Source organism: Euwallacea fornicatus, unplaced genomic scaffold, assembly GCF_040115645.1.
Source record: "Euwallacea fornicatus isolate EFF26 unplaced genomic scaffold, ASM4011564v1 scaffold_41, whole genome shotgun sequence".
Taxonomy (NCBI): domain Eukaryota; kingdom Metazoa; phylum Arthropoda; class Insecta; order Coleoptera; family Curculionidae; genus Euwallacea; species Euwallacea fornicatus.
In genome coordinates, this window is record NW_027096010.1 from 165,597 (window position 1) to 179,808 (window position 14,212).

Below are 14,212 nucleotides of genomic sequence, written 5' to 3' on the forward strand. Positions count from 1 at the left end.
TCTCCTGTAACGTTATTTTTGTCGTTCCTTTATTTATTTCTTGAAAGGTGCACTGCGAAAACTATTGGTTGTTTTTATAGAGTTTTCGCACCGTTAACGTTATTTTAGTGATTTATTGATTTAGTGGTGCATTACGAAAACTGTATTTGTCGTTACGACAAAATTAACATGGAGTCTTATGGGAAAAACTTTGTCGTTACGTTAAAGTTGACGTTAAGCGTATCTCCATCTCTCTCGTGTAACGTTATTTTTGTCGTTCCGTTATTTCATTCTTTAAAGGTACATTGCGAAAACTGTTGGTTGTTTTTAGAGTTTTCGCACCGTGAACGTTATTTGTGTTATTAGGTGATTAGGTGGTGAATTGCGGAAACTGTGTTTGTCGTTACGACAAAATTAACATGGAGTCTTATGGCAAAAGGTATGTCGTTACGTCAAGGAAGTTACGTTACCATCTCTCCCTGTGGAGTGGGCGTGTCGGTACAGGTCCGGGTTGAGCGCCTTGAGACAGGTCCGTACTTGGGGAACTTCTGTAGAGTGGCTGGAGCGTGGAGTGGGTGCTCAAGGTAAGTAAACGAAAAAATGCTCTCTTAATTTTTATTAGCACATAATACAAACATAACATTAATATAATCTAGAAATTTTGCAATATATATAAGTGAACTTTAAACTAAGGCTGTCCGTGACGTATGTTACTGAGGCTATAGTGTCCGTAAGGTAGAGTATCAAAGCTGTTTGATAAAATTTGTCGTTTGTCATCATAAGGATTTAAAGCAATTTTATTTTGTTCAACGCTATAAATTTCATGATTATAGGAACGAATAGACCGTTGGGTTACCGAAGTGATTTTAAAATTTTTTAAGCATTCGACGTAATCGTTAAAAGTTAATTTGTTACGGACAATAGTATGTTTCACTCCTTTCGCTTTTTTGGTAACCTTTCCATCTTGAATTTTAAAACTGTACATTTTTGACCTGAGTCCAACAAAATGAGAAATAATTTTTCCATTAGCTTCATCCTTCATTAGTCCTAAGACTTTTTTATTTGTCGGAGGGATATTGTATGGATTGTTGGTAGGATAATCGGAAGTATCAAATTTCGTTAGATCTCTCTTTATGATTTCTTCATAAACGTCATTACAACAGAGTTCGTAAATAAAACTGTCGGTGTCCATGTACATGAGCTTGCACCGATCAACTCCCATTTTCGGTAGCATGTACTCATAATGAAAATCGTACATGTATATTTTAGACAAGTCTAAAATTGCCATGCCTATGTACAGTGGTTTATTGAAACAGATTGAAGACTTTTTCAGTTCAATAATAACAAGGTTTTCATCTAGAATTAATCTGCTATGAAACCTAGGACTAGAAATAAAATTTTTTGCACCATAACGTCCTTCCCAAGATTTAACAATTTTAACTACGCGGTGCTTTCGAATATTTTCCATCGTTTTCCCAAACACCGCGTTATTAAACAGCTTGAATAAATTTTTTTCAAAAGTTGATTGAGCTTGTGTTCGAAACCCGTTATTTAATTCAATATAAGATTTTAACCATGGTGACTGGTTAAACTTTAAAATTTTGTGAATTTTTGTCGGAACTAATCCATGTTTTAACATTTGCTTTAAATTCCTATAATGAACAATATAATTTTGTTTATGAAACAGAGTGGTCATTAATTTGGGTAATTTCGATTGTGGCGGTTTAAGATGTTCAGGTGCGAAAGGAAAGTCCTTATGCGTGTCATGTAACTTATTTGGGTACTGTAAATCTACCTGCAAAATATACCCTACGGGGGAATCGTCAGGAATAGTTAATACGTCAAAATTGGTATCTTCTATCCATTCGAAACCTCCGTAAGGTAAAGGTTCACACATTGCCTTTCCGTACAAATTGTTCACATCTAGGTAAAGAAGGTATTTAGACGGTTTTACAGGATCATAGTCAAACATGTACTTGTTGTTTGCTTCTGAATATCTACTGCTACACACAGAAACGCCACCACGAATACCTTTTTCAATAAACATTATTTGATCGATATCGTGTAATAACTCCAACTTGCATTTAGTGTACTTTAACATACAGTCCCAAGTATATCCGGGCATGGTAAAATACCATGAAGGATCGAGATTATGAGTTGAAATACAATTTAATCTGAAATGTTCAAAAATATCAGCTAAAAGTATAACATCAGTTTTTAAATACAAATCTGAATATTCTCCCAAAGTCTGAATATTAAAAGAATCCCATACCTTCGATGCATGACTATATTTTTCGTCGTCAATATGCGAATCTTCTAGTTTATTATAGAAATATTCCTTGGATGGTAAAGTTTTTTCATCAAGTTTATCAATACTATCAATATAATCGTAGCAAAACACACCTTTACACGTTAAGAGTTTAAATTTTTCTTCCGTCACATCTAAAAATTGACTTTTTAAAAGTTTTAAATTTTCGGGTTGCATCGATTTTGCAAGTTCATCGAGAGAAGCCCCCAAAAATCTATACGAATCAATATAGCGAAATTTAATGTCATTTTCTGTTACATGATGGGTGAATGAAATATATTTTTCTTTGTTAATAGGTAGTACACTTAAACATCCTTTTTTACATAAAAGTTTGATTAAAAAATGAGAATCGTATCCGGAAAGATTCTGGAAAATTATCGGCACCACAAACTGCTTACGAAAATTTAAATTGCATACTGAATGAGCAAATCCTCTGAAAATACCCGTGAAATGATCATGATCTCGAACAATTTCATCTTTAGGGGAAAACGGTTTTTCACAAATGTGACACCTTTTAGCCATTGATAAATCAAGTTGGATGTTCATTGGAGTGTTTTTCTTTGTTTCATTATAAATAAATTTCGACAGTTCAATCATTTCATTAACAAACCATTCAACACAGTTAGTACCTCGAAACATTTTGAACTGAGATAAAGAGTCATTATATGCACATTTGATGAAATATCCTACACTAAAAGGAATGTGTCTTTGATATTTACCTAAATCATTCGAGAAAGAAACGTTTTCCAATTGACTTTCGAAATCAGCATAAATAACAAATGGGGCTTTTTGTTGATAAACATGATTTTTAAACTCTATAAAGTCGTATTTGGGAAACGAAATATGACAGTCATTCAACTTAGTGCACAATACTTCATGTGTTAATAATTTTTGATGGTTGGAAAAATAATTTAAACATCTATCACAAATAAATTTACGTTGTTTATGTTTGTTTAACTGACTGGATAATAATCGTGATAAATCTTTAATCCAGCAATAGTGATAGATAATATTGGTATCTTCTTCTTCTACTACTGCATCTGTGGGAACCGGATTATAGTCATTTAATTTAGGATAATATTTGTTCTGAATTAAAAGCAAATTAATATGTTTGTTTAGTTTTTGAGGTGTTAATCTGACTGGAACTACTGCATAGAATGTTGTCGGTACCGTTGACATTTCTAAAGCGTAAACATTTACCGATATATCGTTTAATTTTTCAAATTTATATATTTTGTTTAAAGGCATAGGCATTTCTAAATTTGTGGTATTTAAAACAGTGCTGTAATGTGGATATGAAGTAATACGATTATTGTTATTTATAACAGGATAAATAGCACTAACAATCGACCAATAGAAACAGGCTTGATCGTCATTTTGAATATTAATGCAAGCCCGTTTCTTTGAAATTTCTTTAGGTAATTTGATAAAAGTTGAACCGCTACCCATTTCAAATTTATTAATATTAATTTCTAAATAATCGATTTTTTGTAAAGCAAAGCCTGAATCACGTTCCTGAAATTCTGACAGTTGGTTTAATACTTGATCTTGGATATTTTCGCGAAACCAGCCAAGTAAATTCGTTCCCACATCAATGATTGCATAGTTTGTATTAAAATAGAAAATGTTAATTATTTCCTTATCCCCAGATTTTTTAATAAACTCCCCACAAAATGTGGAAGCTACCTTAATAACTGGATTTTGTTTTAAAAACTCTTTTATCTTCGTTTCAAATAAAAGAGAAGAATCGTTTAAGAATTGATTTATATCCTTATGCGTCAAATTAATAATAACATTCGATGTTACATTTTGATTGAAACATGAAACCACGTTTTCCCACGAAATCCTACTTTCAACATTACTTGTTTCTCGATTTAATCCCTCTATATTTTCTAGTTTTAGTCGAAGTAGTTTTTTAATTACATTTAATTGATGTAAATTTGTCTGCAATTTGCGGTGCATACGATATGGTAAACCACCTTTACCGATTAAATTATTACAAAGGATAATCAATTTTTGCACTCGGTTCAACCAAACAGTTAGGTTTCTCTTACATAATTTATTAATTTGGTGTCTAATTTTTTTAAAACCTGTAATAACATCTAAGGATTTTTTCAACAAGTTATCCGGATCCATGATACAATACCCTTTCTGTTGCTGCTGCTGCTGCTGCTGCTACTAATTCTTCAAGCCAAACAGATTTCGAATAAAATCAGCGGATTCGGATGTCCTATGTCTTTTGTTCCCCTAAAGACAAGGGCGTATTTTCCTTCGACAAAGTTATGCAGCTGCGGTTCAAACGTCTCAGTCACTCTTCGAGGGAGGAATACCACAGTGGTTTCCAAGTGTAATAAAATGTTTTTACCGTATTTGGTATTCGAAAGTGTAGCTTTATAGATCAAATATTTTTCATTAATTGTTAAATCTTGTAGTTTAACCAGTGCTTTATCATTCTTTACAAGACACACTTGGTTTAGTTTTTCCAAATCCATTCTGTTTTAAAATTTAAAGACTTTAGTCATTTACAGTTAAAAAAACTTTCACTTACGTTAAACACTGCAAAATCAAACACCGTAAAAACTTTCAAGTTTGACTGTCTGCAACAATCTCCTTTACTTCCACTCACATTAACCACTGTAAATTCAAACACTATGAACCTTTAAGTTTGACTATCTGCAATAATCTACTTTGCGATATTCCCAGATGGAATTATTTATACCTCTGCGGATGCAATCTTCCTTTAAATTAAAAGTATTGATATATTTCATCGGAAAAAATAAAGTGGTTTCATGTTGCAAATATAAATCATTTTCATGGGATTATGTAAATTAGTCTTTAATGCTAGGAAATATAGAACTTACATTCTATTAAATCATTCCCGGATAGAAGTACTGACACCTGTATATGGACTAATTGCATCATTCTCCGATTGTATTTTTATTTACACCTCTTTGCAAATGCTGTCTTCCTTTAAATAGAAAGTATTGGTATATTTCATGTTACAAATATAAATCATTTTCATGGGATTATGTAAATTAGTCTTTAATGCTAGGAAATATAGAACTTACATTCTATTAAATCATTCCCCGGATAGAAGTACTGACTCCTGTATATGGACTAATTGCATCATTCTCGGATTGTATTTTTATTTACACCTCTTTGCAGATGCTGTCTTCCTTTAAATAGAAAGTATTGGTATATTTTATGTTACAAATATAAATAATTTTCATGGGATTATGTCAATTAGTCTTTAATGAAAGGAAATATAAATCTTACATTCTATTGAATCATTTTGAACTGGAAATATTAATTTTTATAGTTAATTTTAATATCCCCGCTAATCGAAACTTAAACGTAACAACGTAAAGTCTGCAAACAATATGGACACATCTTTTGCGATGACGGTGGACCATCTATATGAACGTGAACTTCAGGTCGATTGTAGTGAACGAAACATGGCAGCCTTATTTGTAGCTCATAATTGCTAGTATATTCATAGGGTAACTTACTCCAAATATTTAGAAGATCTATGCAGTCTACTTGTTTCAAAAAATACTCGAGCGGAAGACATTTTAATTCTTCACTTTTCAATTGTTTAATATCTTTGCTTCCAATTAAAAAGTCAACCAAGTTTTGTGTTGTGTTCATCTTAGTCGTGTAACATAAATATACTGAGGTAGTTAGAAAATTGTTAATATTTAAATATGAGAGCATATTGGGGAGGGGCAAACGATATATAGTAAAAAAGCTTTATATTTTCTACAAAAATTTTATTCTCTATTTAAATCCTGCACAACTTTGTCATAATAATAATATAGGTATTCCTTAAGGGCACTACTTAGTAGCATATTTCCCATACATTTATCGCAAATTAAGTTATACAATTCTAATAGTGGTTTTCTATTAACATTGTTTGCGATGCACCAAGGTTTAAGTACATTTATTATATTGTAATAAAAAGTACAAAAATGCAGATCATTCAATATGACCAACCGTTGGCGAATAAGGTGAAAATCAATGTGAAAAATTTGATGTACATCTTTTTCTGTTAAATAGAAACTTACACAATATTTAGATATTTTCAATACTTTTCCAAAATCACCATCAGTATTGGTAAATCCAATCATTTGATTCACTTCGATAAAATCACCACATGGAAAGGTTACCACGTCACCCGAAACCGTAGGGTCATTGAAAAAATCACACATCTTTTCGTGCAGAACATTTAAAAATGTGATCCATTCAAATTCACTGAATGATATTTTACTAATTTTTGTCGTTTCAGATAATGTAATAACCGAACTGAATGTTCGCGCCGGACTTAAACCACATTCGATTCGATATGAATCCGTATAATATGATGCATTTAGTAGATGGAAGGATTCTTTTCTAGCGGCATCTTCAAACTTTTGTATACATTCTTCGAGTTGACGATCGTAACAAATCGGGGATGAAGAAGTTGCACAGTCGTAATCATCATCACTTTTATGAGAAATCATTTTGTCACTATAACACTACGTTAATATTTAAGACGCACATGTTCTTCTCTTTAACTATTGAACGCTTATGAAATTATTTCAGTTTATGTCGTTAAGTGTCCCCCATTCCCACTGTTTCAACTTGTTCCAACTTGTCTACAGACAAATTCGTATAAGGTTATTAACCCCGTAATTTTCTTTTTATCATAACACAATGAAAAAAGTGTCTTTTTGCGAGAAGAACAAAGTCTTCAAACTGGTTGTATGGAGTTTTGCTTACAGGGAGGCTAGAAAAAGTGATTATCTAGCTGTGCATATTAACAGAATCCACTTTCAAAGAAGAATTCAGTTGTGTGAAGAAAAAATGGTCCATATATTTTCAAATATACATAGAACGAAAATTTATAACGAAAGATTTAATGTTATCGGAGGTTAAAAAATCTAGTAAATAAAAAAAATGTTACAGAATATCCTTTTTCAAAATCCAAGAATTATTTGAGTTACTAAAACCGAGCCATTTAACATAAACCTTATCTCCTTTTTGTTTTAAAATCTTTTCAACCAAGTAAACGTCAGGATATTTAACTTTCTGCAGTTCCTCTTCATAGAATCCTCCCTGAACGTATTCATTGTTGTAATCTTTCAATAAGTACGTGGTGGGATTAGTCAACTGGATCTTTTCTATTTGGAATATTTCAGTCGACCAATTCGGAGTGTAACCTTTATCGAAAGCTTCTCTCTGTTTGGAAATCCTCACAAAATCGTGCACTTTCAGTTTTGGCTTTTTGGGATCCACCGTTTTTAGATGAGAGTAGGAATTTGATAAAATTTCCTCGGCATTCTTATTATCGACACTGTTAGGCTTGTAGCCAGTAGTTCGGTGAACAGTATTATTATATTTTTGTACAATTTTTTCTAAAATATCAAGCCATTTATAATTTCCTTGAATTGTGAATTGTCGCCATATCATATTCTTCAATGTACGATTTACTCTTTCAACGATGCTTGCTTTTAAGTTAGAAAATGTACTGTAATGATTAATTTCATATTTTTTCACAAGTTCGGTGAAATCCCTGTTGTAGAATTCGGTACCAAGATCTGTATGCAAATTTTTCGGAGGATTTTTGGATCTTCTTAGAATTGCTGCAAATGCTAACGTAACATCTTTACTTTTTTTACTTTTTAAAGGCATTACCCAAACATATTTTGAAAAGGCGTTTATAACTACCAGGATATAGCGAAATCCGCTATTTGATTTGACATACGGCTGCATTTCCACGAGATCCGCTTGCCACAAGTCGTGCAACCCTTTAATAATTACCCTTCGCCTTTTATAATTTTTCCTAGCAGGTTTATGTAACTCGTGAGCCACAGTTTCCTTTGATGTGAGTACCATAACTAAGCTAACACTAACTTATCGCTTTTTAATAGCACTTTTTATTTCGGAAACAACAGCTTCAAGTTGCAGAAGCCTGTTACGTAACGCGAAAGTGTTAAATCTTGACACTTCATCGACTTTGTTCAAAAATCCATCCACTTCGTTCACCTTATCTTTTAGTTCTGCAAGTTCCTTTGTGGATATGGTTATTTTTTCCGTGAGCTGTTGATTTTTATCATCCATATTTTTTATTGTATCATTTAACTCATTTTTTAGTAAAAGTATTTCGTTTATCATCTTTTCTTCAATTTTTTTCATATTAAAACCAATGTCCAATTTGTTAATAGACTTGTTACTTTTAACAAAGTGTTTTTCGAAATGTTCGGCGACTGTTTTTTTTGAAATGTGTCGACCAAACTTATCGACAGTCATCTTGAAAATAAAATGCAAATAAAAAAAGGTACTTTTTTATACAATAACATCTGCTTCCTTAAGTTCTTCTATAATAGAAATGATTTCGTTATTATGACCTGTATGACCTGCTGTCGTAGAAGCCATAAGTAAACGAAGCCTGTCAACGAGTTCATTCAAATCATTCCAATATACATAATCCGTTTGTGATTTGTGATTTTTTAAAATTAATCCCGATCCCTTTTTATTTCGGGGCCTAACGAGCGGAAGGGTAGGTCTACTGAAACTCGTTTGGGAAGATTGTATACTTCTAGTTTTCGTGATACCTTTTTCCTGCAAGTATGGTGCTATTATTGTAATGTATTTGGTTGATTTAGTACCTTGAACTTGATCATTGGGATCATGATTCCTTCTATAAGCGTTAGTCCTTTTCAATATATCCATATAATTATCCAAATCCTCCTTTTTGTAGCCGAGCGGATTTATTTTAAACAATAGTTCATATAATCCGACTGTTCCAGGATATGTTATTCCTGCAACTTTTACATCTTTGCCGATAAGTTCGACAGGTTTTTGAGTTAAGCCTAAAAATAACTTGTCTGTTTCAATGTCGTGAATTATACCAAATTGATGATCGAAAGTATGTTTTTTGTCTTTTATATTATCGTCAATATAAGTTCTTGGTAGTTCGTGGTAGGTTTCTAGCCACTCTTCGTAAGCAGGAGTACTAACTATTGGTTGTATTGACAGCTTTGATTGTTCTAAAATATCCGATAAATTCAATGATTTCTCGTTAGACTCTTCTTGAAATGGTGTAGTTTCACCAATCTCCACTGAACGTAAAAAAGAAGGAAATTGACTTTTTGACGTTAAGCTTTCATCAAAGAAGGAGGGCATCTTTAAAGGTAAAAGTGGAGTTTTCCCAGTTTTCAATTTTTTTTCTTTCCTTGGGGTTGAAGTTGCAGATGCTGCATTTTCGATATTAAAAGATCTTTCTTCTTCCTTTTTTCCTTCGGTTATTATATCCAGTGGTTCACTCTTACCATGAACAGCTGAAATTAATTGTTCTAAAGGTTGTGTTAGTGGTTTGTAGGTTTGCTCTAGTCTAGCTTGTGTCTCAAATTCTGCATTTTTTAGACTCTGATATTTTTCTCTCACTGCTTTTCTCGATTTAACCAGCTCTCTTTTTAAACGTTCGTCATCCATGTTGGAGGAGGAGGAGGAGGAGGTAAAGTGAAGTTACTTTGAAAACCGTTCCTTTTATAGGTAAATAAATGTATCAAATCCCTTTCGGTATCTACCGCACTTTAAATTTGAATCTTTATCCACTACTAAAAATTCGTACAGTTCTTTCCAACAGAGCGAACACAAGTCTTTAAACTGATTAAATGACATATCGACATTAATATGATCTTGATAAATATGTTTCAAATTTGTGACATCTTGTTGAAATATGATAAGTAGGTTCGCATTGTCTCGTATTAATTGTTTAGGTATAGAAGAATATGTTTGACACAAATAAAAACAATCAGTGTTTTTATGCCGTCCAAAGCAAAAATAATCCTTAACAATATTCTGATCACAACAAACGATATCATCGAAAATAATCAATGAATTAGATTCAATTTCTCTTGGATCGATAATATTTTCGGCATTATCTGACTCGTAGAAACCGATTTGTTTAAGAGGTTGCATAAGTGTTCTCAAATATTCATATTTTGGCTGATACAACGACTTGGAATAAATATACAAATTTTTAAAACGCAATCCATTGCGATCTTCAATTAAAGATATCATCACATTAGTTTTTCCACATCCTGATGGGCCAATAACTAAACCCCTTTTACTACTTCCCTGAAATAAGTCACCATGTTTCCTGAAAGTGTTTTTTGTAAATTCGTAATCTTTAATGGTTATCGAATGTAACTGTTTTTCAAGATGCATCTTTTTGGTACTTAAAGCACATAAAAAGTGAATGTCTATCAGTTGCGGGATAGTGTTATATAATGATCGACTTCCACAGTCATCACATCATTCGTTCAAAAACTAGCAAAAAAAGAGGAACTGGTATTGTCAATACTTTGATAAACAAATTACCCGTTGAATTGCATATTCCCGGGTTCAATTTCTGCGGTCCTGGCACCAAGTTGAAGGAAAGACTGACAAGAGGTGATACGGGTGTAAATCCTTTAGATGAAGCTTGTAAAGAGCACGACATAGCATACGCCGAAAGAAAAGATTTACAAAGTAGACACGAAGCGGATAAAATCTTAGCATCAAAAGCACTAGCACGGTTCAAGGCAAGTGATTCGGGAATCGGTGAAAAAATTGCAGCGTTGGGTATTAGCGGAGCTATGAATGTGAAAACAAAGTTAGGAATGGGGCTGCGAAAAAGGAAAACAGGTCGAGGTTTGAAAGGTGGAAAGATAACTCTAAACAGAGCAATTTTAAACGTGAAAAAGGGTCTCATCGGACAAAAGTTTAAAAACTTAAAATCTAGTGCCAAGTATGCCCTAGCACTTGCAAAAAAGAGTGGCAAAGTTTCACCCCCCAAAAGGAGAATTATTCCTATTCCTAAATCAGGTGGATTTTTGCCTCTGATACCTCTGTTTGCTGGTTTATCGGCATTAGGTGCATTAGGAGGTGGAGCTGCTGGTATTGCAAAAGCGGTAAACGATGCGAAAGCAGCTTCTCAAAAATTGGAAGAAGCGAAAAGACACAACGAGACAATGGAAGCTATAGCACTTGGTAAAGAAGGGAGCGGATTATACCTGAAACCATACAAATCAGGATGTGGACTTTACTTAAAACCATACTCAAAAAACTGTTAAGTGGAATACCTCGAAAATCACTAACAAATTTTCAGTTATTAAAATACGTAAAAAAATTACAAATTCCACATTTTCGAGGTATTTTCATGAGAAATAAATTACCACAGAAAATTAAAAAGAACGAGCGTGGTATAGTGAACCTGGATGATTCAGTCAACAAAGGAACTCATTGGATTTGTTATGCTAAAAAAGGGAAAAGTATTACATACTTCGATAGTTATGGGAACTTAAAACCTCCAAAGGAGTTGGTTAAGTATTTCAAGAGTGATGGACTCAAGAACGATATAAAGTATAATTATACGAGGTATCAAACTGATGAGCAAATGAATTGTGGTCAGCTCTGTTTAGAATTCCTTTATAATAGTGTGTATAGAACTCAAGAGATTTATTTATAATTTTAATATTGACGAATCATGTCTTATAGTTTTGTTCTTACCGGTAATTCTGCAACTCTCACTGCGGAATTTAACCCTCCTATACATCTAGACGACAATTTCGAATACGTAATCGGTCTAGTCAACTTTGAAACTTTCAATTCAATTCCAAATATTGAGTCCGGATCTAATTTGTTTATTATTGATAAAGAATATATCACAATACCACCAGGTTGCTACGAGATAGAAGATATAGCTAATTATATAAAAAAGGACATTGGAGACAAAAAGACATTTGAGTTAACTGCAAACAATAACACTCTTAGAACACATCTTATTTCATCTGTAGATGTTAAATTTGAAGAAGGAACTATAGCAAAACTTTTGGGGTTTGAGTACCAGGACATACCGGCTAATACTTTGACAGTGTCTGATCACCCCGCAGATATCTTTAAGGTGAATGCTATAAATATCGATTGCAGTATAGCTGAAGGGTCTTTTCTAAATGGTACGCCAGTTCATGTAATACATCAGTTTTTTCCTAGTGTACCACCCGGTTTTAAAATAATCGAAACCCCTCAGAATGTCATTTATTTTCCCGTAATCGTTAACGTTGTAGATAAAATAACAGTGAAACTAGTTGATCAAGAGGGCGATTTGATTAATTTTCGAGGTGAATCCGTGACATTAAGACTTCATCTTAAACGCTTGGACTCACGATGGTAATTCTATATAATAGAACACCTAATTTAGATTTTGTCAGAAGGTTTAATACACCTTGTAAGCAGCAAACCCCCGATAGTACGAAACGATACACAAGAGGGTTAACGTCTTTGAATAAACAGTTTCTTGTTTCCCTAGGATTTACATTAAAAAATGGATCATATAAACGTCCAAGAAAAAGTTTTTATTGACGACTCAATTTTAAGCTGGGAAGTGCTCTCTTTTGATCCATTCAATCCTACTAAATTGGGGACAAACGATGAAATTAGAATATCCTTACAGCAAACCGGAAAATATCCCTTACCCTGCAAAAGTGAACTTTACATTGAACTAAAGGTTACGAAAGAGGATGGTACGCCACTTACAAACACATACTTGATAAATAATGCCGCGGCGTTTTTATTCAAAGAGTTGAGATATGTTCTAAATGGAGTGACAATTGACGCAGTACGAGATGTTGGTATAACAGCAACCCTTAAGGGTTATTCATCATATAATTTAAATGAAAGCGCTAAGCTTCAAAACGCGGGATGGTATCCGGTAGAAAAAGAAAAAAGCATCATGACGGACTCTAACGGAAATGTTTCTTTATGTATTCCTCTTAAGATGTACTCTGGTTTCTTTGAAGATTATAAGAAAATCATTTTAAATTCACATCAAGAATTAATCCTAGTTAGAGCTAACGATGATTCCAATGCATTGGTACAAACGGCAGCATCTACAGAAAAACCGAAACTTACGATAACAAAACTCTGTTGGAGAGTTCCACACTTAACAGTAGCAATTCCTCAGGAATTAGCACTTACAAAAACTATTGATAAAAATACTGACATCTTATTAACTTTTCGAAGCTGGGAATTAGTTGAATATCCAGAGTTATTAGAAGCCACCAGACACAATTGGACGGTAAAGACATCGACCAAAGTTGAAACTCCACGCCATGTCATACTCGCATTTCAAAAAGACAAAAGAGGTAATCTTAAAAAGGATATGAGCAAATTTGATCACTGTGACCTACGAAACGTAAATGTGTATTTAAATTCTGAAAGATACCCGTATGGTGACTTGCAACTTGATTTTAAAAATAATAGATTTGCAACCCTGTATGAAATGTTTTCCGAATTTCGTCAGGTTTACTATAATAACGCACAAGAACCGATTTTCACTCCGTCCGAATTCAAAGATAAAGCTCCACTTGTTTACATCAATTGTACTCACCAAAGAGATTTACTTCAAACTGGATCAGTCACTATGAGAGTGGAATTTGAAACTGCAGAAAAAGTGACTGATAAAACGACAGCCTATTGCCTCATTATTCATGACAAAATATTTAGTTATAATCCACTTACGAAAATTGTAAAACAGCTTTAAATTCCTACCACCACCACCACCACCACCATCAATATGTAGCGTTAAAACTTAATGTTCAGTTGAAATATTGTTTATAAAGATACTGCAAGTCGAAATGACAACTAGACTTGAAAGAATAGAAACTTTTTTAGAAAACCTACGAAATATTAAACGCCGGATTAGAGAATATTCCATCAAGAAATTTACTTTCCTAAAGTTTGAACAATTAAAAATATGAATATTCAAGGGTTTAAAGATGAAAATACCCTAAACGACTCTTTTCACATCATCAGCAGCACATAACAGTAATGGAAAAAATCATTGCATCAAAGTAAAATGTACCCTATCATCCCGTCATATATAACCAAAACATTTCGTGT

General features: G+C 33.1%; 2 protein-coding genes across 2 annotated transcripts; one reads left to right on the top strand and one right to left on the bottom strand.

Moving 5' to 3' along the window:
* Window positions 1-667: 667 nt before the first annotated feature.
* Window positions 668-4,354, bottom strand: LOC136349720 (uncharacterized). Its single transcript, XM_066301443.1, has one exon. The coding sequence runs from the start codon at window positions 4,247-4,249 to the stop codon at window positions 668-670; it is 3,582 nt and encodes a 1,193-aa protein (XP_066157540.1). The 5' UTR covers window positions 4,250-4,354.
* Window positions 4,355-12,635: 8,281 nt separating this feature from the next.
* LOC136349721 (uncharacterized) lies at window positions 12,636-13,853 on the top strand. The gene has a single exon (XM_066301445.1). It carries the CDS (start codon window positions 12,636-12,638, stop codon window positions 13,851-13,853), a length of 1,218 nt encoding a protein of 405 aa, XP_066157542.1.
* Window positions 13,854-14,212: the final 359 nt, after the last annotated feature.

Coding starts and splice junctions, on each gene's coding strand:
- LOC136349720 (XM_066301443.1), bottom strand. CDS start 4,249: ATGCACCGCAAATTGCAGACAAATTTACATCAATTAAATGTAATTAAA.
- LOC136349721 (XM_066301445.1), top strand. CDS start 12,636: ATGGATCATATAAACGTCCAAGAAAAAGTTTTTATTGACGACTCAATT.